The following is a 23552-nucleotide window of genomic DNA, read 5'->3' as shown; positions in this document are numbered from 1 at the left end:
TCCGTGGACCGGCACCGGGCCTCAGCATGCCAGAAACCGGGCCGCGCAAACAACTGAAGCCCCATCCATGGGATGCAGGCGCCCCCTCCGGTCCGCGGAAAAACCTCTCCCCACAGAACCGGTCCCTGGTGCCTAAAAGGTTGGGTCCCTCTGTAATAGAGCATCTGATAATTAAAAATATGTACATTCTCTCTGATGTAGTTGATACTAAAGATGCCCCACTCCTAACAATTCTCAATTCTTAATAGCAGGATCCTCATTTCTTTAGCTGTCTGCTGCATATGTGACATATGTTGGGTTCTTGAGATAGAAGAACAGCCCTTGGGTCTCATATTGGTCTTAGCTTGCCCACTGTGTCTTAAGAAATAAGTACTGGGATCAGGTACAGTTCATTGTAGTTTTCGTGGGACAGAACCGTGGAAATGGAAAGTTGGGTGCTGAGTCAAAAGTCCTCTGTTGCATCTGAGACTTCTGTTATTTAAGATGGGATATATTTAGCGATAGCTTGAAACCTTGTCATATTTCCACAAAACCAACATTTTTAATCTTTTTCCTGTTTTGTGCCTTCCAGATTTGTTAGCATGGTTCAGGACCCATCTGCATCTTGTATTAGTAAGCCCCTAAAGGTATTGCATGGTTGATTTAGAGCCTCTGGACTCTCCTAGCAGGCATTATGGCAGATGGCTTTTGTTCTGCTTTTCAGGTCCACTTGCCAGAGGAGGTAATTTTTGAAGGATTTGATATGTCAGCAAATGGAAGGGGAAAACTGGTGCCTTTGCCCATGCCTGGGAAATGGGCCAGCACTGGAATCACACTTAGGTTGGCAGCAAAAGCAGCAAATTCATAGAAACTTAACTGCTGCAGCTGAAAAGCTCTGGCAAGTCATTGGGTTCCTGAGGAGGGGAATAATAGCAAGAACATAATACAGACAGCTACACCTAAGGAAATAGAGGTTTTTCTGTTATTAATAGGGAACCTTTGATTCTGTGTTCCATGATTGTGCCTCCATCCATCCATCCATTGTAATACCCTGTAAGATACCCTAACAGAATATTGGCCATAAAACCTCTTCTGGGTCTACCGAAAATGACCAAGGGGAGGTAGATGGATGCAGCTTTGCTTTTTTAAAGAAAGAAATGTTAAATACAAAATAACAATTTTAATCCGGTCCTTTGTACCTTATCACTGTTATCTGCATCTTCTGTTGTGTTCAGGTATAATAATGCTGCAAGTATTAACATACAAAAGCTGGTTTTCCCTTTGCAGCTCCCAAAGTGAAAACAGCTAAGGTGAATTACTTTGGGCTCATTCTCTATTATGTATGCTGAATGGGTTTGTTTGAAATAGGATTTAAACATTAGTTTCATGTAAAAAATGCTGAAACTGGGTTCTGCCAGTCTCTGTGTCCAACAGGTAAATACTTCCTAAACATAATGTCCGGATAGCTAAGTGTGCTCCCAGTGTGTCAGTGGTTCTGCCAATTGATTGATGTTCCTTTTTGTCATGCCAATCTGATAGATTTTGCAATGCAGAAACATTCTTGGCATTTTTGCCTGAAGTAACAATTGCTGAATGAATCTTATATTGAGTAGCTGAATACATCCAACCTTTACAAGGTTAAGGTATTCTCAGTTGAAGCCAGTAAAAACCGAAGAGAAGTTGGGGGTCCAATGACATTCAATAAATAAATTATCTGCGTTTTTGTATACTTCTGATGTTTCCCATATTTTTATTATAGCCAGTGTGTATAACATGCTTGATGGAGTGTCCTTAGAGCTATTATTGGGATTCATCTTGGATGTTATAAAGAATCCTTTCCCTCAAATAAACTTGCTGTTCAGGATTTCTGGGAATTCTAATCTACAGTTGAACAACATTACATTGGAGAAGGCAGTTTTAGAAGTATATATTCATCTTAACGCATACTCCTTATGTTGTATGTCTAAAAGTTTCTCTAGAAAGTGCAAATTAAATTATGACAATTAAATAGAAAAAGTGCAATAGTTTTCTTACGTTGTACACTTCTACAAATATTGCTAATGCCACATATATTTCATGGAAGATACTTATTATAGTCAACGTGATGAATTTGATTTATCACATTTTACTTGAAAGTAAATTCTATTAATTGTATTAAATATATGTCCTGAAAGGTGCAATCATATAGGTATGGTTTTTAAGTGCATACCTTATCCTTAGTATTTTCATTGAACTTTATTTTAGAATACTCTGAAGATGTGGGTGACTGTTCAGGCTACATATAAGTATCATTTATTTCCATGTGACTTATTCATCTCTGTTATATATCCTCTGCTAGTTAAATAATTTGAAATGGAATGAATGTTTTCCTAAACTATTTTCCTTTCCACTGACGTGCTGTGAAGGATTGCAGACAATATGCACAGTGCTGTATGTTGCGCAGTGTGCTGTTGTGAACATGCCAATAAGTGCTGATCTCTTAATTGTAAAAATATCTTTGATTTGCATGTACCTAGCCATAATATTACTTTTTGTTTTGGTTTAGTAAGATATAAAATTATGGTGTAGTATTACGTATAAACCATGCAACTCTGGCTTGTTCAATAGACTGTAGTTTAAAATCTTGGCTTGACATGGTGAATGCCGTCTCAGATCTCAGTCATCTGCTTAATCCTTTGATATCTCCAATCTATTCGGTCTTTCTCCTGTCACCCTATTCATTCCACCCCATTCATTCAGCATGGTGGCCTACAAAGACTTTGTTACTATTTTAATACCTATCACTTGTTAAAGCTCTATTCTTTTTCGCTCCTTAACTCTAGTTTGGAAATCACATACGGTAATTGTTCTGAGAAATACGAGAGCTTTGTTGTTAATCATTTTTTAAAACTTTTTCAACAATGGTAGATCAAAGCTCTTACAGACTGTATGATGCAGTCAGAATTCTGGAGTTGACTGGATATGTTATCGAATAAAGTTGGCATGTAGGTGAGAGGATAGTGGATTCTTCCGATTGGAAAGGAATTGCCTTTTGCTTTGTAGCTCTCCTTTAATGGCAAAATCTGAGTATCCTGTGGATAGGAATGAGAGCAACAACGTGCTATAACCATGAACTGCATGCTTGGTTTCTGCTCTTCTTTGTGCATGGAATCATCCCTTCACATCTGCTGAACAGACGGAAGCTACTGTACTCCTTTTTCCTTTTTCCTTTTTTGTGCGCTTTGGAATGAACTCGCTGCCATTTAGGAGTAGAGTGCGTTTCATGGATAAGACCATCTAGGTTAAAAAGAATTCTAGCAACATGTAGATTTTTGTGTCTCTAGTGAAATGTGATAGATCAAGAAAGCTCTCTTCACGACTCCAAAATACAGGCGTCTGTCTTACACGAATCATTGTACTTAGGAGCAGCAACTCCTTTATTAGAAAAATATTTTATTCCTTGGTATAAAATCATGGAAAAAGCCTATTGACATTCTTTCCACGCACTGGTTGTGCTAAAGTTCTCTGTGTTCTAATTTTAAAAATGCTTTTTACAGCCAGAGTGCCACATCTTTCCAAACATCCATGTGCTTGGATCCTTGCCGAACACGTCCATCAAAGAATTCTGGGGAGTAGCTTAGCAAGGAGCAAGCAAGGACCGATTGATGGAGGAAGGAGATGAAGCTAGCAGTCTGCTAGTGCTTAATTTAAACCACATCCAGTTTCAATTATCCGGTTGCAGACATTACCCACCCGCCCCCTGTGAAAAAAATTGAATGATGAAGCCAGGAAAGTTAGGCCAGTGTCCTAAAGTTTGGGGATGTTTGCCTTTATGTTATTTGCTTTGCTCTGGTTTTCCTTGCTAAATAAACTGTACAACAATCTGATAATGCACCATGGAGAGATAATTGTTTGGTAACACATTGCTTTACCTCCCCGCCTCCTTTCAGCCAGCAGAGCTACATTGACAACATTACAATTGCACCTTGCTCTGCTCGGGATATTCTTGGCCCTCAAGTACGGTTAATGGAATGTTGCTTGGGCTTTGTTTCTCAGATAGGCCAATTCTGTGGAACACTGTTTTTTATTTGTTCAAGTTATATGCTGAATGTATATTTGGCAAAGCTGTTGGAAGAAGAGGAATGGGATTTTAAAATTGGAGGAAGAAACAGACGTGCTAGGTTGATGGCAGTAAGTAGTCCCCCATTTCTTGAGTACATGCTTTTGTTAAGTAAGAGTCAGCCTAACATTAAATCTTGAAAAAGTTGCTTTTTAGTTGAGCTTAATAATCTGCTGCCCCATCGATACTAATAGCCATACAGTATATTGTTTGTGGTAATCTTATTGGGGTCTGCTGCTTTAAGCTCAGACCATTTAAAAATCTGACAAAATTAACGTCTTGTTTTAGGGGCTACTCAAGTCTTAAAACTAGCAACTGGGTACACCCTTCCAGTCTATAGAATAACTCTTGTTATCCTAAACCTGGAGGTATTGTTTCTATTGGCTAAAGACTAGAATAGGTGGCGAGTCTGTTAGCTATATTTGTGTGACTGATTTATCCAATTAAATAAAATATTGTAAAGAGTGTTTTGGATGGAGTTATTGGTGTCCATAAAAATTACATCTTTTGGAAGTGCTCTGAATTCATATTTGATTAATGCTGTGTGTGGGTGGTTACCCTAATCCCTGGTAAAAGGAATTCTATTAATAATATCTTACTCTAGCACTCATCTTGTGGTACTGCTAATGAAACAATAATGTGTAACTACATTTTTTTTGCCATTGGGCCCATTGCCATTGATTTACAAGAGAAAAACAACAACAAGGCACTGAAAACTATTCAGAAAGTTTTTGTTTAGTCAAATTGTGGCCAGAACAATGTATGCTTATTCCCCTATCCTAGTACCTATTGTGTAATTGGTTGCCTGACCTAGGCATTTTTATACCAATGTTTATTGTTTTACATTTACAGATTGCTGTTTCATTATATGGAGTATATTTCTCAAATGATACTCTATTTAGGCAGCACAAGAATGGCATATCATACATTTGGTTTCAATAAAAGTGGAAGAGGCCTGATTTTCTGATAGCCTGTACGAAATGGCAAATAATTATACTTTTCTTTCTTGGTTTGTGCTAAATGTATTTTGTCTTGCTGTTTTTCGGAGAAGCCAGAGAACATTACAAAGCTAGAATTTGATGGTGTTGATTGTTCATTCTGAGAATAGAAGAATTGGAAAGGTTAAATGGAATATCTGATAATTTCCAGACTGGGCAAGCGAAATGGAAAAAACAAAGGAATAGATGAATTATTCCATTTGTATCTTGTTATATAATGATTGTGTTGGATAAATTCCAAGGTCCAATATTGATGGAGTAAATAGCTTAGATGATGTAGGGATTCAATGTATTCAAAAAGTTCTTGTAGCAAGATGCCAAAAAAATAATAATAATCACATTTGCTCATTCACAGCAGAATAATAACAGAATGTCGTGATTTTTCACATCCTTCCTTCATTGTATCGTTTAATCCAATCCAATAACTGATGCATTTGGCAAATCTTGGTGTTTAAAAAAGAAAACATCCCTTTAATATGTTTCTGTACCAGGTCCAGGACAATCCTGTCCTCCCTCCATCTCTTAATTTCTCAACAGTTCTAAAACCTAGATCCAGCTTTGGGAGAAAAGGCAATTGCCTGCACTAAATTGGCAAGCCCGTCTCATTATGCTGTTCTGAAATACAGTAGTAGACTGTTTGTTTGGTAGGGTTGGTTAGCAGCAAGACTGTGACAAATCCATATACCAGCCCTCTACAAGTGGTATTATATGCAGCTAACCAGGAAGAGTTAGAGAATGGAGAAATTACAACAGGTGCAATGAATGCTTTTAACATAGTAAATCAGGAAGCAGCAATAGCAGAAGCTATTAAACCATACAGGAAAGAGTGAACTGCAATTATAATGAGTCAACCAGTGGGTGATCATTGCAAATATTCCTATGTTTGACATTCTTTCTCCTGACCGTAATTTTCCTACTGGGATCTGAGTAGTGTTAGCTATTTAGAGTTCTGTAGTTGCAGAAATAGGTGATCCAGCTTCAACACACTTAGGCCCCAGATAGAATTTCCATACATACCTTAAGCTGGTGGTGGCAAACCTATAGCACACGTGCCACAATCAATTTCCCTAAGTGGAATTTTCCTGCAGTGGGATTTCCCCATGTATTTTACCAGGAAACATAGATAGGGCAGCCTAGAAAAGTCAGTGCCCTCCTAACCATACACAAGCACTCCGAATTTGTTGGCAAGTGGGGGGGGGGGGGCGAGTGCACGCATGCATACAAACATGCACTGGCCATCCCTTCAAGTGGCCCGGTGGCCAAGAGGCCATGGCCTGGTAGTGGGGCCATGGCTCACAGGTTGGGGACCCCTGGTTTATATGATTACAAAAAACATGCCCATTTCAGGATGGTGATTTCTACCCTTCAGTTGCTAGGGAGTGTTCTTTTCCTCTCAATACCAAAAGGGAATTGTCATTAATATGAAGAAATGGTGATTCACATAGGCAGCCCTATGAAATGGCTTCCATTCTTACGCAGAGTGAAAATTGGTTAATGTGTAGAAAGGCTCGTGCTTCTCAAAAAGCTATAATTTGCTGTGATCCATGTAACTCCCTGTTTGCATTGCAAGCAAATAAGAAGTGCAAACATTAGACTCGGGAGAATTTGTGGGTGGCAAAGTCACACAGTGCAAACAAGCGATAGGAAAACTATCTGCCATGAATTGCAACCAGATCATCTTTCTTGTGGGAGCCCCAAAGCTCTTTGTGATCATATGGAAAAGCAACTCTTATTTTTATTGGTTTTGGACACACTGTGACTAAACAACTCACGTGAGATGTTTATGCGTGGTTGTTCTGTATAGTTAGTGTAGTCGCACTATTAGTTTGTGAAATGATTATTCAGCCACATTATATAAAGAGTTGGATGAGCAGACCTGCTCTGCTGTAAATGATTAAGATGGTGCTTTGCATGTGTTGAAGTTGCAAATAATATGCTTCTCCAAATAATGATAAGCCACTATCCACCCCCCTAGCAAAACATAAAACATTTTCCTGTATATTTTCCTTTTATTTTGGTTAAACCCTCCAGAATCAAAGGAAAACAGATTCTAAATCCCAAAATGCACTTTTTAAACATCTGCTCATCATGTGATCTTAAAAGATAACAAAGCTTTGAAGCATCCATATTGAGTATGTGTCCAAGCAACATTTGTATGGATAAAAATTAGTGTCCAGACCCAGAGAGCAGCAGCAGCAACAACAACAACAACAACAATAATAAAGTTGGGAGGGATCTTGGAGGTCAACTAATCCAACCCCCTGCTCAGGCAGGAAACCCTATACCATTTCAGACAAATGGCTGTCCAGTCTCTTCTAAAAAACTTCCAGTGTTGGAGCATTCACAGCTTCTGGAGGCAGGTTGTTCCACTGGTGAATTGTTCTCACTGTCAGGAAGTTTCTCCTTAGTTCTAGGTTGCTTCTCTCTCTCATTAGTTTCCATCCGTTGCTTCTTGTCCTGCCTTCAGGCGCTTTGGACTTGCCTAAACTAATGTACCTACTATAACTTGTGGTCCTGTGACTTCAATGCCTGCACAATGCCTGCTTCATCAAGTACATGTCGGGATTTCATGGTGCCGTGATATCAGTATCCTTATCTCAATAACTCCGGAGTCTAAAGTTGATTGAAGTGCTGCGATATTTACCAAAGCAGTTAAAGAGTCATGGTACAAATTCCTACTGAACAGTGAAACTTAAGTGGAGAGTCTTATACTTTTTTTTCTTTTCTTTTCTTTTTTTCCTATTTTTCAGTTTAAAATGGCGTAAAAGTATCTAGATTAGGATGGCAAAATCGTATAGAAGCTCTTCAAAGCAAACTCCACTTCTGGAGATCATACGAATATCCTCATACAGCTTTTTGGGTGACCATATTGTCGTATTGCTTTCTTTAATTATCTTTTTTTTTCAACCTTCCATTCTTTCCCACAGCCCAGAAATCCTCCCTTGAACTTCTATCCAAAGTAGAAGATAGACTTAATCTAAGGCCTAGCCCAGATTAATTTCCAAGCCCAGGATGATGGACACTAAAACCACCATTGTGACTTGTTTAAAAAAGGAACAGATTACGCAAGCTTTAATGTGTGGGCACAGATTAAATGGAGAAAATTATTTGCTATACTGGGTTGGTCTTTCCTCTCCCATGATTTGTTCTTTATGATGGAAAAATCAGTCCTTTAACTCAGCTCAACAGTCCTAATATAAAATGTCACCATCTTGCTAAAATCTCTTTAGAAATTTAAAAAAAATAAAAATTTAGTGAATATAAAAATCTCTCCTCAACCCATACCGGGAAGCCCTGACGCAGGGACACATGTCAAAACTTTTGGTATCTCTGTAGAAGTTTCTGTGCCCTGTCCCAGTAGAGACCCAGAGAGAACAAATTAGAATGCAGTGTTGCTGCAAATTTTAACCCACATGCTGTGTACAGGTTGGAGGAGAATTTATAAAATACGTTAAGTTTTTGAAGCAAAAGATGTTTGGCGTTCTAAAGTCTCTAAGTAGGCAAGACAACATAATTTCAGAGCTGTTTATCCCTCAGGCAGGAAAAGACATCTTCTTTCACTCTATTAATTATGAAAGCCTCCAACTTGTTATGATATGCATGCCCCAGTACTCGCAAGTTGTGCACTTCAGAGGAGGATGGAGTTATTCTACATTTTCTCCCCTTGGAACTGTTTTCTGCAGTTATTTGGTTTCTCATTGCACATCTAGTTCTGGGTGGCTAGTTAAGGAAAGTGGGAGGATATGTCATACTATCTCAGTTGTACAATCTACTTAGTAGATATCTCAGTATCTCAATATTCTGACCAGTTGAACACTTCTCATGCACATTGGTTTTGTTTTCCTCATTGTTTGCTATCACACCAAGATCAATGAACCATGCTTTTTCCCTTTAGTTAAGAACAGGGCTATGCGTCATAATTGGAGGCAAACCCCCAGTTTCACTTTAAAGCACCAACTATGATGTGTTGTTTTGGATACGGCTAGGAAGGGGAAGTGAAAATGAGAACGGTAGAGAGAACTTGCCACAGTTGCCGTGGATGGCCTCATTTTCACCCTGCCAATTGTATTTATAAAACCCTGGTTTTATGTTTAATGTTAGGGTGGAAAATAGCTAATCTTTTTAGCTAATATAGCATAAGCTTCCAGCTGTATAAAGCTTTTTCTGAAGTGGAGAATGAATTAATGGGAGAGGTGAACACAGTCCTCTCCAAAAAAAAAATACTTGATAGTAAGAAAATGGAACATACAAGAAATAAGAAGTGCATGAAACGACAAGGAGTCCTCAGCTTACGATCACAATTGAGCCCAACTTTGATGTTGTTAAGTGAGAAATTTGTTAAGTGAGTTTTGTCCCATTTAACGACTTTTCTTGCCACAGTTGTTAAGTGAATCGCTGCAGTTCTTACATTAGCAACATGATTGTTAAATGAACCTGGTTTCCACATTGACTTTGCTTGTCAGAAGTTGGCAAAAAGGGTCACATGACTCCAGGACACTGCAATCACCATAAATGTGAGTCAGTTGTCAAGCATCTGGACATAAATCACGTGACCCTGGGGATGCTGCAACGGTCATAAGTGTGAAATATGGTCATGTCATTTTTTTCCCAGTGCCGTTGTAACTTCAAATGGTCACTAAAATGAACTATTGTAAGTCGAGGACTACCTGTAATTAATGGAGAACAAATGATAAAAGAAAGTTTTCAAGTATTAATTATACAGAACTAGAAAAAGAAGATTCTTCCTAGAAACAGCCCTTGAGTTATGTTCATATTGGATTAGTCTGTGTGACTCACTTACAGCCAGTCTGTTCATCACATTTTCTCTTTTGTGCTGGGTTAAGCTCAGCTTGAAACGGTTAAGCCACTTTTGAAATATAAATTGGATTTTTTTTTCTTCGCTCATAATCCATTGGTGATTTCTTTAAAAAGCCAGAGTTAGAGAGACAAGGTATTAAGCCAGCCCACGTGCCCTGCAATTTGAGGAATCGCATCCAAAAGAAGTAGTTTGTGTTTATTTTGCTTTGTTTTTACTGTATTTCTCCATCTCTTTGATTTTCCCTGGGGGTGTTCGGTAACATTGAACCTGTACTCACTGTAAAATATACTTTCTCCAAATCTGCAGGTACTTTCACACTGTTCCTTTAAGTCTTAAAAGCAACAGTTATGAAGGAAGAGGTCTTATGAGCAAGAAGGACAAGGAACAACATTTTCAAGGAAAATAATAGCCATTCCAGGAGAGTCCAAACTTACACTTTAAATGTGTACAATTTTTAACTCATCACAAGACAGAGGAAAGGGATGGATCTAGTTCCTGATAAGCATATGTGGCTTTTAGTTGCAGCAACTAAGAAATCACCCTGGCTGTTAGTCAAGCTTAAAAAAGAATCTGGAGACCACACCCTGGATACACACAGATGGTTGAAATAGTCTTTGCCTTGCTGAAAGTTTGCAAAATGATTACTCTGTAGTCATGCCAATTAACTGAAGACTGGTCCAAATATGTTGCCTGAAATGACCTTATCAACCATAAATATGACAGCTGGTCTCTCCAAACACATTCCTTGTAGCGTCTGTAGATGGACCAACTAAGGAGAATGTTGGTAATGCTAAGGTGGTAAAGACATCATGTCTAATTTAGGCCATATCTTGTAGGCTTGAATAAAAGCAAATGTTTTTTGTAACCCATGTTGTCGTTCCGGAGTCCAGTGTAGTAGGAACACCTTGTCATACAGCCAGTCAGTATTCAGGTATTAGCTTTTAATTTATATCTATATCCACACATACTATACATACACACACATTGGCAGTTCATGTACCGATATTTAACTTGGATTTGCAACAATCTGTCAAAAATTAATAGGACTGTGTTAATTAAAACTAAATTATGGAGTTTTATGTAATACTAAATAGCAGTTTTAAATTAAGAAGCTACACGTATGTTTACATTTACTTGTCAATGTAGTTACACAAAAAGTATTGGAGGCACCTTTTACTGTTTGTATATTGAAGTATGTTTAATTCAACACAGCTGTTAGAATATGAATAAAATAGATTATCAAGATTCAGTCACCTCAATGCTAATTGCATTTGCTTTTATTAAATAATATTTACAAGCTATTTAATAAAATGAGAAGGGCTTGGCCATTTTAGCAGTTTCTGTAGCAAATATTATGACGTTGGAGTCATCGTAACGAACAAATCTGTATTTAGAACTGCATACCTTTGATGGGAATAATTTCCCATCTTGTTTGCAATGTTGATTATGAGAAGGAAGTAATGTATCCTCTTAAACATAATCGCAACTTGAGATGTGGTGGAAGTGTTCGCAGAGCCTGCTGTAAATAAGATTTTAAAATGCTAACACTACTGTCCAGGCATTTGCCAGCCAAAAAAAAAAAAGTATAAAGGCAAATTTTATTCCACATCCTTTTAAAATAGTACTGTGTTTAAAATTGCACAGTAATGCGGTTGAGATGATGTTGCCACACACAGCAATTATAGTACAAGGCATCCTTGACAGTGACAGTTGGAATATGTACATCTTAAGACACTGCGTGACAGAGTGAGGCATGGCTCTTGTACCACCCACAGGTGCCGGTGTGATAAGAGATCTTGTCATTGTGTTCTGTGCGTGAGCTACATTTAACTTTTAATTGAATGGGGGGAAAAATACATGAAATTTTGCCATGAGCATTAACGTTTTTCACATTGTAATACACTTATATGAATAAAGCTATTGAGTCCTTGCAGTTTCCTACGGATTGATCACGATTCCAAAACTTGCAGATTTTTTGGGGGGGAGGGGAGCGGGGGGGGTTTTCCCCCCATTGTTTAGTAATGATCATGAAATTATCAGCTTTTCATTTACTTCTCGCTGGTATTAGTATTAAGGTGGTTCAGGTTGCATGCCACATTCTGTCCTGAAGGACTGACTGTCCTTGCTTGTTTTTGAGTTGCTCGGTATCTCCACTGCCTTGTTTCTGTATCTAATATTTTAAACTTCATGTTTAAACCTCATGATTTAAAAAAAAAGGTGCAGAAGGTAAGAATTGTTCACATCCGTGACAAAATGTATTCTGTAATCTAATGAGAAACAATATATACGTTACGTCGCTAGTATGCTAAATTGATACTACATGAGGGTTAGCATTCTAAAATATACCTTTTTTGATTAGACCAAATGTGTTCAAACATCAGACTTTCCATGAGGCAACTCTCATTGTCACAAGTGTCACAGGTTCTTTGATTTAATAAATTGGCTTTGTATTAAATAGAAAAAACTGTACAGGAATATGAGAATATTAATCCCACATACCTCTGTAGGGGACTAGGTTCAGAGGAGGCAATGTAAATATTTGGCACTGGAGATACATCTGGTGCTTTGATGTTTACTTAATCTTGAAATGCTTTCATCTCGTTCTTACAGAGAGCAAATAGTATCATAATGCCCTGTGCTCTTCAGTTGGCTATAACTCACATTAAAGTTGAAATCTAAAACGTTGCAGTGAATTGTTAAGAGCACTGCAGCAGAATGCAAATTATAGATATATGCATAGGACAGCTTAGACATGTAACAATTCCATTTTGCGTCCTGTAACCCCATGTCATTTAGATGAGATGGGCGACACACAAATCTTAACATACATAAAAAAATAAATGTCATTTAATAGGAAGAAAGAGAAGGGTGGAGAGTGTTTATTTAAAGCACACTATAACAGCAGCTGGATAACTGCCAGCCTTTACCACTTCTAAACCGCCCTTTCTTTCTTTTTTCTTTCTTTTTTGCAATTCCCAGAGCACCCTCAAATTACATCACTGAAATTTAGTGGCAGTTAATAACCAATTATTAGCAACATAATTTCTAGCCAGTGTTCGACAGAAAAAAGGAATAAAATCTACTAATTATTAAAGTTAATTTACAATCCCATAGGTGCCTGCATTTTGTATCCATAACTGCAATTTAATAAAAAGGTACATTACACTTCTGCGACCAATGTACTTCATGAAAGATTTCAGCATCAGCATTTAGTGTCACGTGACATCTCCCCTTAAAGATAACACCATTTGTCTAGAACTTTTGCAAGTGCTAATGTGAACCTTCTGTTTATTTATTTATTCTAGAATACAGGGGGGAAAGACACAAAAAAGGGAGGGAAAGACAGTGGAACCGAAAGTGACAAAAATGCGTACAGAACAGCAGCTCAATTTTTAAAATATAATATTAACGACAGGCTAAATCTAAAGCTTTTATGTATTTTTTTCCCCAGCAAAGATCATAAATGCTGAGTGTCTTCAATAAAGACATGACATAGTGCAGGGGTAGGCAACCTCAGCTCTTTTGTGACTCATGGACTTCAACTCCCAGAATTCCTGAGTCAGCTATGCTGACTCAGGAATTCTGGGAGTTGAAGTCCATGAGTCACAAAAGAGCCGAGGTTGCCTACCCCTGACAGTGCATTGTTAAGGAGTTTGTTTAATCAGAACTTCTCTGTTGTAGGACTTAAAAAAGAAAGCAACAGGTCGTTCTACTGCAGGATTACAGATAGTTCTAAAGAGGTCAAAAACTTTCACTAATACCTATATCCTTGTTTAGATAAACATCCTATTCTCATTTGCAGTTCATACATGGTTAAGGCAGAAACTTGATCAATGATAGAACAACAAACTCCTTCCCCCTTTTCTCCCCTTCAGATGTATGTTAGCAGCATGTATTGTGTCATAAATTCTTTAAGAGCTCTCTCTCTCTCCCTCCCTCCGCTGTCTCTTCTTTCATCTTTTCAAAAGCTGAGGGGGGGGGGAGGTTGAGCTGCCCGCCGCTGTCCCCTTTTCCTCCTGTGCCCCCAACAGCTGATAAATGACAGTAGATTTCTTCCACTGCAGAGTGAAATATGAAATCCCACAAAGGCATCCCACTTATTAGATGGCTCTCAGCAAGCTGCTTATAATGCACTGCGGCCTAATGCAGATTACAAACGTGACCAAATGATAATTAGCAAAGCTGGAGCGGCAATTAGCGGTCTTCTGCTGAGTACTGATTACCTTTCGTAGTAGGAAGAGCAGCCGAGCAGTTTGCAAACCTGCAACTTTTCTGACTCTAAACACACTTCAAGAAGTGCCCCAACTCTGCCTCCAGGGAAGTGTTGCGGTGAACCAATTTCCATCTTCCAAGACAAATTGACGGTCCCTCGTTCTTTGCCAAATGTTTTGCTGTAATACTTGAGAAGGACCGAACATCTGCTCAGGATTAGAGGATAAAGATTTCTGGAGCAGCTGATTAGGTTTGTTTCCTTCTCTCCCAAACACCAGGCAGAAGTCTCTACTTTATTCTATACGGTGGTAAAACCTTGACCTTCAGCTAGCAATGTTGGGACTGCACCCATTGTGCCCTTAGCAGAGAATCAATCCAGTTTGTAGTGTTAAAATCAAACATTACTTCCTTTGTTTACTGTTGTCAGAGCTGCTTTTAAAAAAAAGAAGGGAAACAGTATGGCATCTTTGATTAATGCAGCCTTCCTTAGCCTGGAAACCCTCACGTATATGAACTGTTCATGCATTATTGTATTTATTTGCTTCACTGTTTTTGTTCTTTTAAATTTTGCTTTAATTGATCAGATAAATATTGACTTCTCTTTCCAGAATCTTAGCAGTGATAAAGCTGTAATGATGTGTTGCTTATGTTCTGACTTGGGTGAAGTGTCTAGCTGCCCCCGCTGCCCTCGTTTTTTCTGCTGGGAGAGCCTGGAATTTCTGCTTAGTTGAAAACAGGGCACCATGTTTATTCTTCATTCTTGGTGCCTTCCTCAAGTGAAGCAGAAAGCTAACCGCATCAGTATGCCTCCACAGGAGTACTCAACAGGATTCCCTATGGACACAAATACACATAGACAAACTCAAGGAGAGCGAGAAAGGTATTTGTGTTATGCTAAGAACGCAGTCACCCTGCAAATGGGGGTGTTACGTCAGGGTATGGCTTAGTGAGGTATGGCTTACTGCCCTTGGGAATTAAAAAAATAGGGTATAGCTTCTGTTATCTGCCTGGACAAACATAGCCAGCTCGATCACTACAGATTAAAAAGGCAGACAGTATTAAATGTTGATCAGATAAGATCGGCTTTGTTTGGCTAGCTGTCCAGAGCAAACATGTACACAGAAGAAAAAGAGCCTAATGTAGGCAAGCAGGCAGTGACACTCGGGGTGATTTTTTTTCCCTGCTGTGTTAACTTGACTGGAAGTGAAAATCCATTCCCAGAACTCAGCAGTGCCTACATTCTTGGGCACCGAACCTTGCCAGAGGGTAGACAGCTGTTTCCCACAGTTATTGCTTATGTGACGGGGGAGATTTAATGAGATTGTGTGCACCGAAGGATAAATACAAGCATTTCCCTCTCTTCCTGGTCCAGCAAAGGCCCTGGCGGGCTTCGAGATAATTCTACTATCTTCTAGGCATGGCTGTACCTGTCAGTTGAAGGGGTTTAATAAATCAGGGCTGCAACTGTTCCCCTTCGCAAAAATGTTTGCAGGAAGAAAAAAAGAATGCATAGATGCTCCTCTGATGTTCTGGACAAGCAACAATGAGCGTGCAAGATTCAGCTTGCTCCATTTCACTGTGTTTAATTGCTTCATAAAAAGACAGTGCTAGCCCTGTGTGTGTGTGTGTGTGTGTGTGTGAGAGAGAGAGAGAGAGAGAGAGGGGGGGGGGGAGAGAGAGAGAGAGAGAGTATTTGCAGCAACCAAGGATCTGGCAACCGTTCAAAAACAGAATTAGCTTGAATGAGTGTGTGTGGCTGTTGGCAGTCACGTTCCATAAATAACCTCTGATTTTACGGTCGCCAATACTCATGGGAAAGAAGATGCCGGTTATCTTTTGGCAAAGGGGATGAGCTTTGGGCTCATCTGAAACCAAAAAGCCAAGCTCCAATCTGCAGCAGGCGGGCAGATTTCCCAGAGTGACATCTTGAAGGCTTTATCTCCCTGGATGCGTCTGCACTTACCAAAAGACACTCAGACCATCACTTAACTGCAGAGTTGACATGTCATGGAGTTCTTAAATTAGCTGATGATGCGAGGGACAACAATAGCCAAGCTCGAAGCGTTATTTTATGGAAGGAGTGCGCTCTGGGTGAGCAGCCAGTGTTCTTACACTGCAGCTCATGTTTCAGCCTAGAAATCTATTAACATTTTCCGGTGGATGCTTAAATTGGGAGAGTGAGATTGTTTTGCTATATGCAACAGTTAAATCTCTGGGTTGGGTAAATAACAATACTTGATGGCAGGCATCAAGTGCCTTTTCCATAGGAAACCCCAGTCCTTCACCAGGCAGAGACTTAAGAGATTGGACTTTGATGCGTACCCTCAGATGGAAAACCTAGATGTCACGGAGAAAGTCGTATATGTTTATGATGCTAGTTTGCTGCGTGTAAGAACCCTATTATCAAGGAGGAACATTTGTTCCATATGAAAATCCTATCTGAAGTCTAAAGTGGCACAATTTCAGGCATAAACGTGCATGAGGCAGTTTGATATAAGATGGGCAGCTCTATAAATGTTTTAAACATGTAAATAAACTTGTCTGCCTAGATTTTTACCTCTTTTTCTCTCCAGATGAATATCCATTAGTTTGGCAGCACAGCAGAGAGAACAAGTGCCGAAGAATGGATATAGTTGTGTCATGAATTGAGAGGTGTTGTTCTTGGGGAAAGGTTAAAGCTTTTCCCAGAGCTGGTCAGAATGGCCAAGTCAGCCTGTCTAAAGCAGGGGTGTCCAGTCTTGACAACTTTAACATCGTGGACTTCAACTCCCCAGAATTCCTCAGCGTGGATGGTTAGAAAATTCTGGGAGTTAAAGTCCACACGTCTTAAAGTTTCCAGTGTTGGACACCCTGGCTCTAAAATTCTTCACCGATAAATATGTCAGATAAGAACTTACTGCAGCCACTCCCGAAGGTAAGATCAAGTGTGGCCCTGGTTGGGGAAGATGCATGTGGTGGTGGGACCCAGGGATCCCTCAGTCATTGGCATGCCTCGGTTGTGACTGCTTCGTTTTCTGTTTTTCCAGATGGAGTCTCCTGTGTCCACCCCTGCAGTGCTACCACTGCATCTTCTTGTCCCCGTTGTTAACCATGATATCTCATCACCCTGTGAGCAGATAATGGTACGCACTCGCTCTGTAGGGGTGAACACCTGTGATGTGGCCCTAGCTACTGAACCAGACTGCTTGGGCCCCTGTGAACCTGGCACCAGCGTTAATCTGGAAGGCATCGTGTGGCAGGAGACAGAAGACGGTAGGTGTCCTTCAGTATACTTGTTTTAGACCAGTGCTAGTCACTTGATCTATATAATGTAGTAGATCACACACACACCCCACTGTAATTTGCAGGTTTACATGTGTATATGCATACAGTGGCTCTCTGTGTCCTAGAGTCAAAAGGATGAATGCATTGATTTGAAGCTTTGTTCCTTCATGAATCTGTTCTTTGTTTAAAGCTGGCATCAAGCTTGCATTTTCTAAAGCCGTCTTTCCAAGTCATTGTTCAGTTAAATTTTTTTAATATTTGCACCTCTGAACGCAGTGTAAATGTTTGTGAGATGGGCAAATATTCTAAATTGGAGAGAAACTTTTGATTTCCGTTTCAAAAATGAATGAGTGCCTTCCTTTGTTTCGTAAGCTAGAACGCCCTCTTCCACCAGCTTTCCCACTATTCCTTCAGCAGACTCTGATCCACAGAAATGCCATTTTTAAGATACCATAAAACTCTGTTTTGTTGTCTCTGCCGCAAGAGATTAATGCAGCTTCCCCTTTAGAAACTTCTGAAGAGGTATGATTTGCCTTGGCAAGGAGCCAGTAACAATTGGGGGATAGTCAATTATCTTTGGAGAGAGTGATACAAAGGAGCATCTTGCTGAGATGCAAAATGCATATCCTTGGCTGTTACTGATCCATTTTGATGTGATGCCAGTCAGAGTGGAATTGACAGATTCCGAGAGGTTATAATTTGGAAAGACAAAGACATGCTGACAAATGTTCTTTCCAAACTTACTTGGCCCACACACTTGTGTATCTTCAGGAGCTTGTGTGAAGCTGGCTGACTGAAGATCAGAACAAACTATCTCATCACTCAGCTTTATCATCTTTGGTATATTTGGGGTTTCCACTGATTGCTTTCTTTTTCTCTGTAACTGAAAAACATTCTAATGAATAGGTAAACCTGCCAGACAGGATGAGACAAAAATAGAAAGCTCGTGCAGAGTTTTCTTACTTTCACCATTTGATAGCTCTCTTAGATGTCAAGTTGCGTTTAGGCGGAAGTTGCTATTTCTTGTTAGTGGCAATTCGAAATACCGGTTCCTGAGCTGTTGGTGAAAGAAGGGGCCAACCTATTGTCAAACTGGTCAGGTTTTGACACTGGTACTTGTATCCTAAAAAACCCAAGCTCCATCACCCTAGCAGAACTCTTGAAATTGTCGAGAAGGTCTACCTGCTGATCAGGATCTGAGCAAATTCCACGTATTTCAGAGAAAACTACTTCAGGAGGCAAATGAGATGATGATACTCATCCTTTCCTGCTTGTTACTGTCTTGAACTTTTGCGGAATTACCCTTTTCTAGGATAGCTATAATTTCAGATCTTGCCTAGAGGTTATTCTGTGATTCCTGCAGCTTAACTATTTTTAGCCTGCACTCGTTGTAAACACGCAGAGTTCTTGTCTGCCACATTACTCCATCTGTGCCATGGTTCATACTGTCAGAGAAATAATGTAATCCTCACAACAAAGTCTTCGCATCCTTTTAGGTCAATTTTGGACTATTATTTTGCTGTGTGTTCTAATTGTGTATTTGGCAAGATGGTGGCTCCCTACTTAACAATGGTACTTGGATTTCAGGTGACACAATTTTGCCTGATGAATGCCTTTCTCTTATATGATATATGATGCCAAGCCAGGAAACAGGTTCCCACAATCCTTGTTCATTTCCTTTTGCTATCCGTGGCAAGCAAATCTCTTTTCTAGGTGAGCAAGCAGAAGATTTTTAAAAATGCTGGTTTTTCTCTTTCCCTCAAGTCTTTCAGATGCCAAGTACCACTAACAACATCAGTGTTTGGGCAGCAAAGCGAAGATTTTTTTATGCAGTTGCTTGCGTGTTTGGGCTTCTTACCTAGCGACTTAGTTCACGCGTGACATTAGACGCCAGGCTTATTTTCAGTATAAAACGAAGGCTCCATTTGTAAGTTTTGCTCAAGCCACAGTTTCCCGTACAATGAAACATGTAGTTCATTGATACTCTGATAAATTGGAACTCTTGCATCTGAACTGATTGCAAACCAATTAACTAAGAAATCTGTCTTATATATATATTTTTTGCCTTAATTGTGTCTAAGGGATGCCCCGGTTATGCAGGAGGGCAAAGGGGTGGAAATGTTTCCTATGGGCATAAACAACACTGGTTCAGCGCTCTTTTAACGGCTAAATTTGTCTCTTCTGAAATGATTGACCTCTGTGCAAGTTGCAGCCCTCGTCCTTGCGGCTCCACAGAGAGCTTTTTCATGGCCATCTGCTCTTTTCGCTGAGTAAACAAGACCTCTAACTACCGTTCTGCTGGTTCTGCTCACCTGCCTCGTACAGAAATACATCATGCTGAATAACAGCAAGGATATTGTAAAGACGTTTAAGACGGCAATCATAGCAGTTTCTCTAATTCGGTTACGCGCAGTGCTGATCTGCTGAGATCATTAATGGATTTAATTATACCAAAAGGCAGCCCTCTCCACTCACACAGCCTTGCCAGCCGCCTGGCTCCCATTTCCTCTTAATTGTGATGGATGCCATCTGGAGGGGAGCCAGTAATGAAAGGGGAAGGGTTTTGACGGCTGGGCGCAGACCTGCTCCAGGTTGGAGGCAAACCTGTTTCCGCCACCTTCAAAGTCTGAGGCTTGAAGCACCGTTGCCCCTCTCACCTGGGAAATGTCTCGGCCAATAGCGGTGGGGCTTGCAGTTAAAAAAAAAAAACCAACAACCATTGTCTGACACACAGATCTTCATAGCAACAAGGATCACTGCATGGCAACAGCAGCTCCTGCACAAAGCAACCATTAGGAAAAAAAAGCGTCTTCCTCCAATTCTCTCTCCTTCCCTTTTATCTAGTGGAGGAGAAGCACTCTGGGTTGCAGTATTTCTCTCTCTCTCTCTCTCTCTCTCTCTCTCTCTCTCTCTCTCTCTCTTTGTTTTTGTTTTGAGAGGTATACATTTTCTCTGAAAGAGGGCAGGCAGTTCTGTCAAGTCTCCAGTGGAAAGAAAAGGTGTGTGTGTGTGTGTGTGTGTGTGTGTGGAGGCCATTGCATTGTAAGCTTATAGCAGGCCAAGCTCTTTGAATTTTGCATAATTAAATTCTGCCGCAAGAGCTGAAACTTAGTGGTTGAAGCTCTAGTGTACAAATTGCAGCCAGTTCGAAAGCATCTGTGGCCATCGCTGGAGCTGTGTTGTAATATCTTTTCTATTAAATAAAATCCACATTCCCCCCCCCAGCCTCCCCAACATTTAATGGTAATAGGCAGTGGGACGCTAAAATTGGTGAAAGGAGGATACTTAAAAAGAAAGAATAACATCTCTCACACTTCTGGTTTCTCTTTGTGGCGCTAGAGACCTGTGGCTTTTTAAAAAAAAATTTAAGAGGAAGAAGGAATTACCCAGTCCAGTACTGAAGCTGAATAAACAGTGTTTATGTATTCAGAGCCTAGATGCTTTAAAAATAGTTTGAAGTTAGGCTGACAGTCCAGTAAGAGCAAAGCACAGCAAAATTGCCATGGTTGAAACAAACAAGTGAAATCTGAACTTAAAAGGACACAAAAGAATGTGTGTTATATGAGAGGGGAAATGTTTTTTCCCCCCTTTAAATAATAAGGAAGTAAAAACCCCATTGAACTAATGTTGACAAAGTGGGATTGGTTCATTAAGACTCTCTTAATGAGGCTAGTTTTCATGTGCAGTCACAAGGTAGCAAACACAAACAGAAGCCCAAGGTGAAATGAAAGTTTTTTTCCCCCAATAAAATCACCCTTTGAATTTTGGGGACATTAACGCTCCTAAGAGAAGTGTCTCTTTGGCAGATCATATACTTGGACACCACAGCAGTTCCCGAGTTACAGATACGTAACCATAATAATGTAGGAAAGGAGTACATATTTAATTTGGAAAATGCCAAACGGGTACAGTCTTCTCTCCTTGAATTGCCCAGTGACAAAATGGCTGCACTTTGGAAAATCTGACCAAACCAGCCTATATACCAGCACAAAACAATTTTGGCTCGGTAGCTGAACTGCTGGATGCTTTTTGGAGGACAGCTCATATCTTTTTTGGCCCTATTAAAATCAAGTTTTTATCTTGTAGTATTGCTTCACAAAAAAAAAATCTCTTTCAAAGCAGCTAGTGGCTTCTCAATAATAAACCGTCCATATCATTATTCCAATTGTTGGGGTCATTGCCGGCCCTGAATTGCGAGAGTTTGCAGGAAACGGTCCTTCCCCTTCTCCCCCCTCTGCTTTCTTCGCCAACAGAGGTTGGTGTGGTTCTTCAGCGACAGACAGGTTAAAAGGCTGCTTTGCAAATCACCTTCCATTTCATAAAATAATTCCGCATTTATTTGCTGGGAAGGTTTTCTCTCTCTCTCCCCCCCCTGTGTGTGCATGATTGATTGATTGAGGTAGGTTAAATCTAGGACACGGTGTGTCAGGCAGGAGTTACAATTAGTCTTGTGCTTTGTTAGGTTGCCAGAGCAGCAGGCAAAAGGGAGGGTGGTGGGGTGTGTGTGTGTGTGTGTGTGTGAGTTCAACCACCACTGAGGTCTCTGCTTTACAGAGCTCTCCATCTTTCTCCTGTGATCATGGCAGCGGGCAAGTTGCCAGGACGTCCTTCCTAATCTGACCTGCCAGCACCGAGATGGAAGCAGCTGCTGGCGCGTTGCCACACAATTAACTTGTAAGGCTCTGCGGGAAAGCGGCGTGTGAAGCCCGAGCGTGAAACTGTACAAAGCCGCCTTGCCTTGAAAAAGCTGGCGCCTCCCGCTTGACGCCGACACCTGCAGCAGGAAGAGAGGTCCCTCCCCGAGTAGAGAGAAAGGCATTAGTTAGGAGGAGTGGAAGGGGACAGAGAGGAGGAGGAGGAGGAGGAGGAGGAGGAGGAGGAGGAATCTGCTCATCCCCCTCCCTCCCTCTAAGCCACTTCCGGAGCAAAAATAAGATTTGCCCCCATTGGTCTCTCTCTCCCCTGCATCCCCAAATCCATCCTGGCATTATAGAACTTAAGTCTCCCAAATCCATCTGCCCATTATCCAAATCTAGATCCCTTTTTCTCTGCCGTATTGCCACTCGAGTGTAACCCTGCCTGGGAATTTTATTGGAAAGAATTGTACTTATTTACCTTGTTTATATCCCACCTTTGTTATTATTTTTTTTACAAAAAAAAACTCAAGGCGGTGAACACACAACAATACTCCTTCCCATTTTCCCCACAAGAACAACAACAACCCCGTGAGGTGGATTGGGCTGAGAGTGTGTGTGTGACTGGCCCAAAGTCATCCAGAATGTGTTCCACAGCACGCCTGAGTGCTTGCAACGCCACATATTGCCAGCTTGCTTTCTGCCTCAAGTACAAACACCCACATGTGCTCTGCTTCCCCTCGAAGGAATAATTTTCCATTATCTTACCAGACCAATCCTGCAAAATGAACTTTTGCAACTTGAAAAGGCTTTTCAGGGTGAAATATCTACAGAAGCTGAAGGAGAGGGCAACATGGTTGAAGCTACAGCCATGTTCAGATAACCTTCTTGTCATTTCTGGTAATCGGCCACTCTTATTGGGCTAATGAGGTCTGTAAATCATTAACTGCTGAACAGACACAGTAATTTCCTATTAATATATGAAGGAGTGTGAGTTAGCAAAACATGACGATTTTTGGTGGAAGCGAGACATTTTCTAAATATTTGAAAGCATACAAAACGACTTTTGCTCGTTTAATCTTAATTTAAAGAAAAGTATTCTTTTTGTATTTCAAATGTGGTCCAACTTGCTTTTGTTTTGCCTTATCTCCTGGAAGTTGCTCTGGTTCGTATTGTTTCCTTTCTGTACTATTCTGTCTAATATTAGAACATGCTAATATCAGGTTTCTATCTCTTGGAAGATTTTGGTCCAAAGAAAAAGAATTCTGTAGTGTAGACTAGGATTTGGCTTGAGAGGGAGAGATACTTAATAGTTAATTTCTGAAAAAAAATAGAGGTTATGACTGAAGTAGGTGCTACTGATCTTACTGCTCTGGAGTGTTTTGCATTCTTCCCATTCTAAATAGTTCTCTCTAATCTCCCCAAAGCATTAGAGATTTGCCCACATTGCTTTCCCAGATTCTTGCATGAGCACACCTGCGATTTTGTGATACAATCAGGGCAGGTAGTCATTCGAAGGAACATCTGTTTTCAGGGGTAGGCAACCT

General features: G+C 40.2%; 1 protein-coding gene across 4 annotated transcripts in view; it reads left to right on the top strand.

Annotated features, from left to right (window-relative positions):
* The window catches only part of ZNF609 (zinc finger protein 609), a 66656-nt gene that overhangs the window by 28701 nt on the left and 14403 nt on the right, over nt 1-23552 (top strand). For all 4 annotated transcript variants that reach the window (XM_081337693.1, XM_081337694.1, XM_081337695.1 and 1 more), the window contains exon 3: nt 17134-17359. In XM_081337693.1, the coding sequence (XP_081193819.1) occupies nt 17134-17359 (226 nt within the window). The remainder of the gene's footprint in view (nt 1-17133; nt 17360-23552) is intronic.

This window comes from Vipera berus, assembly GCF_964194415.1.
Source record: "Vipera berus genome assembly, chromosome: 12".
NCBI lineage: Eukaryota > Metazoa > Chordata > Lepidosauria > Squamata > Viperidae > Vipera > Vipera berus.
Note: the sequence above shows the minus strand (reverse complement) of the source record. Positions and strands in the feature narration are given on the sequence as shown.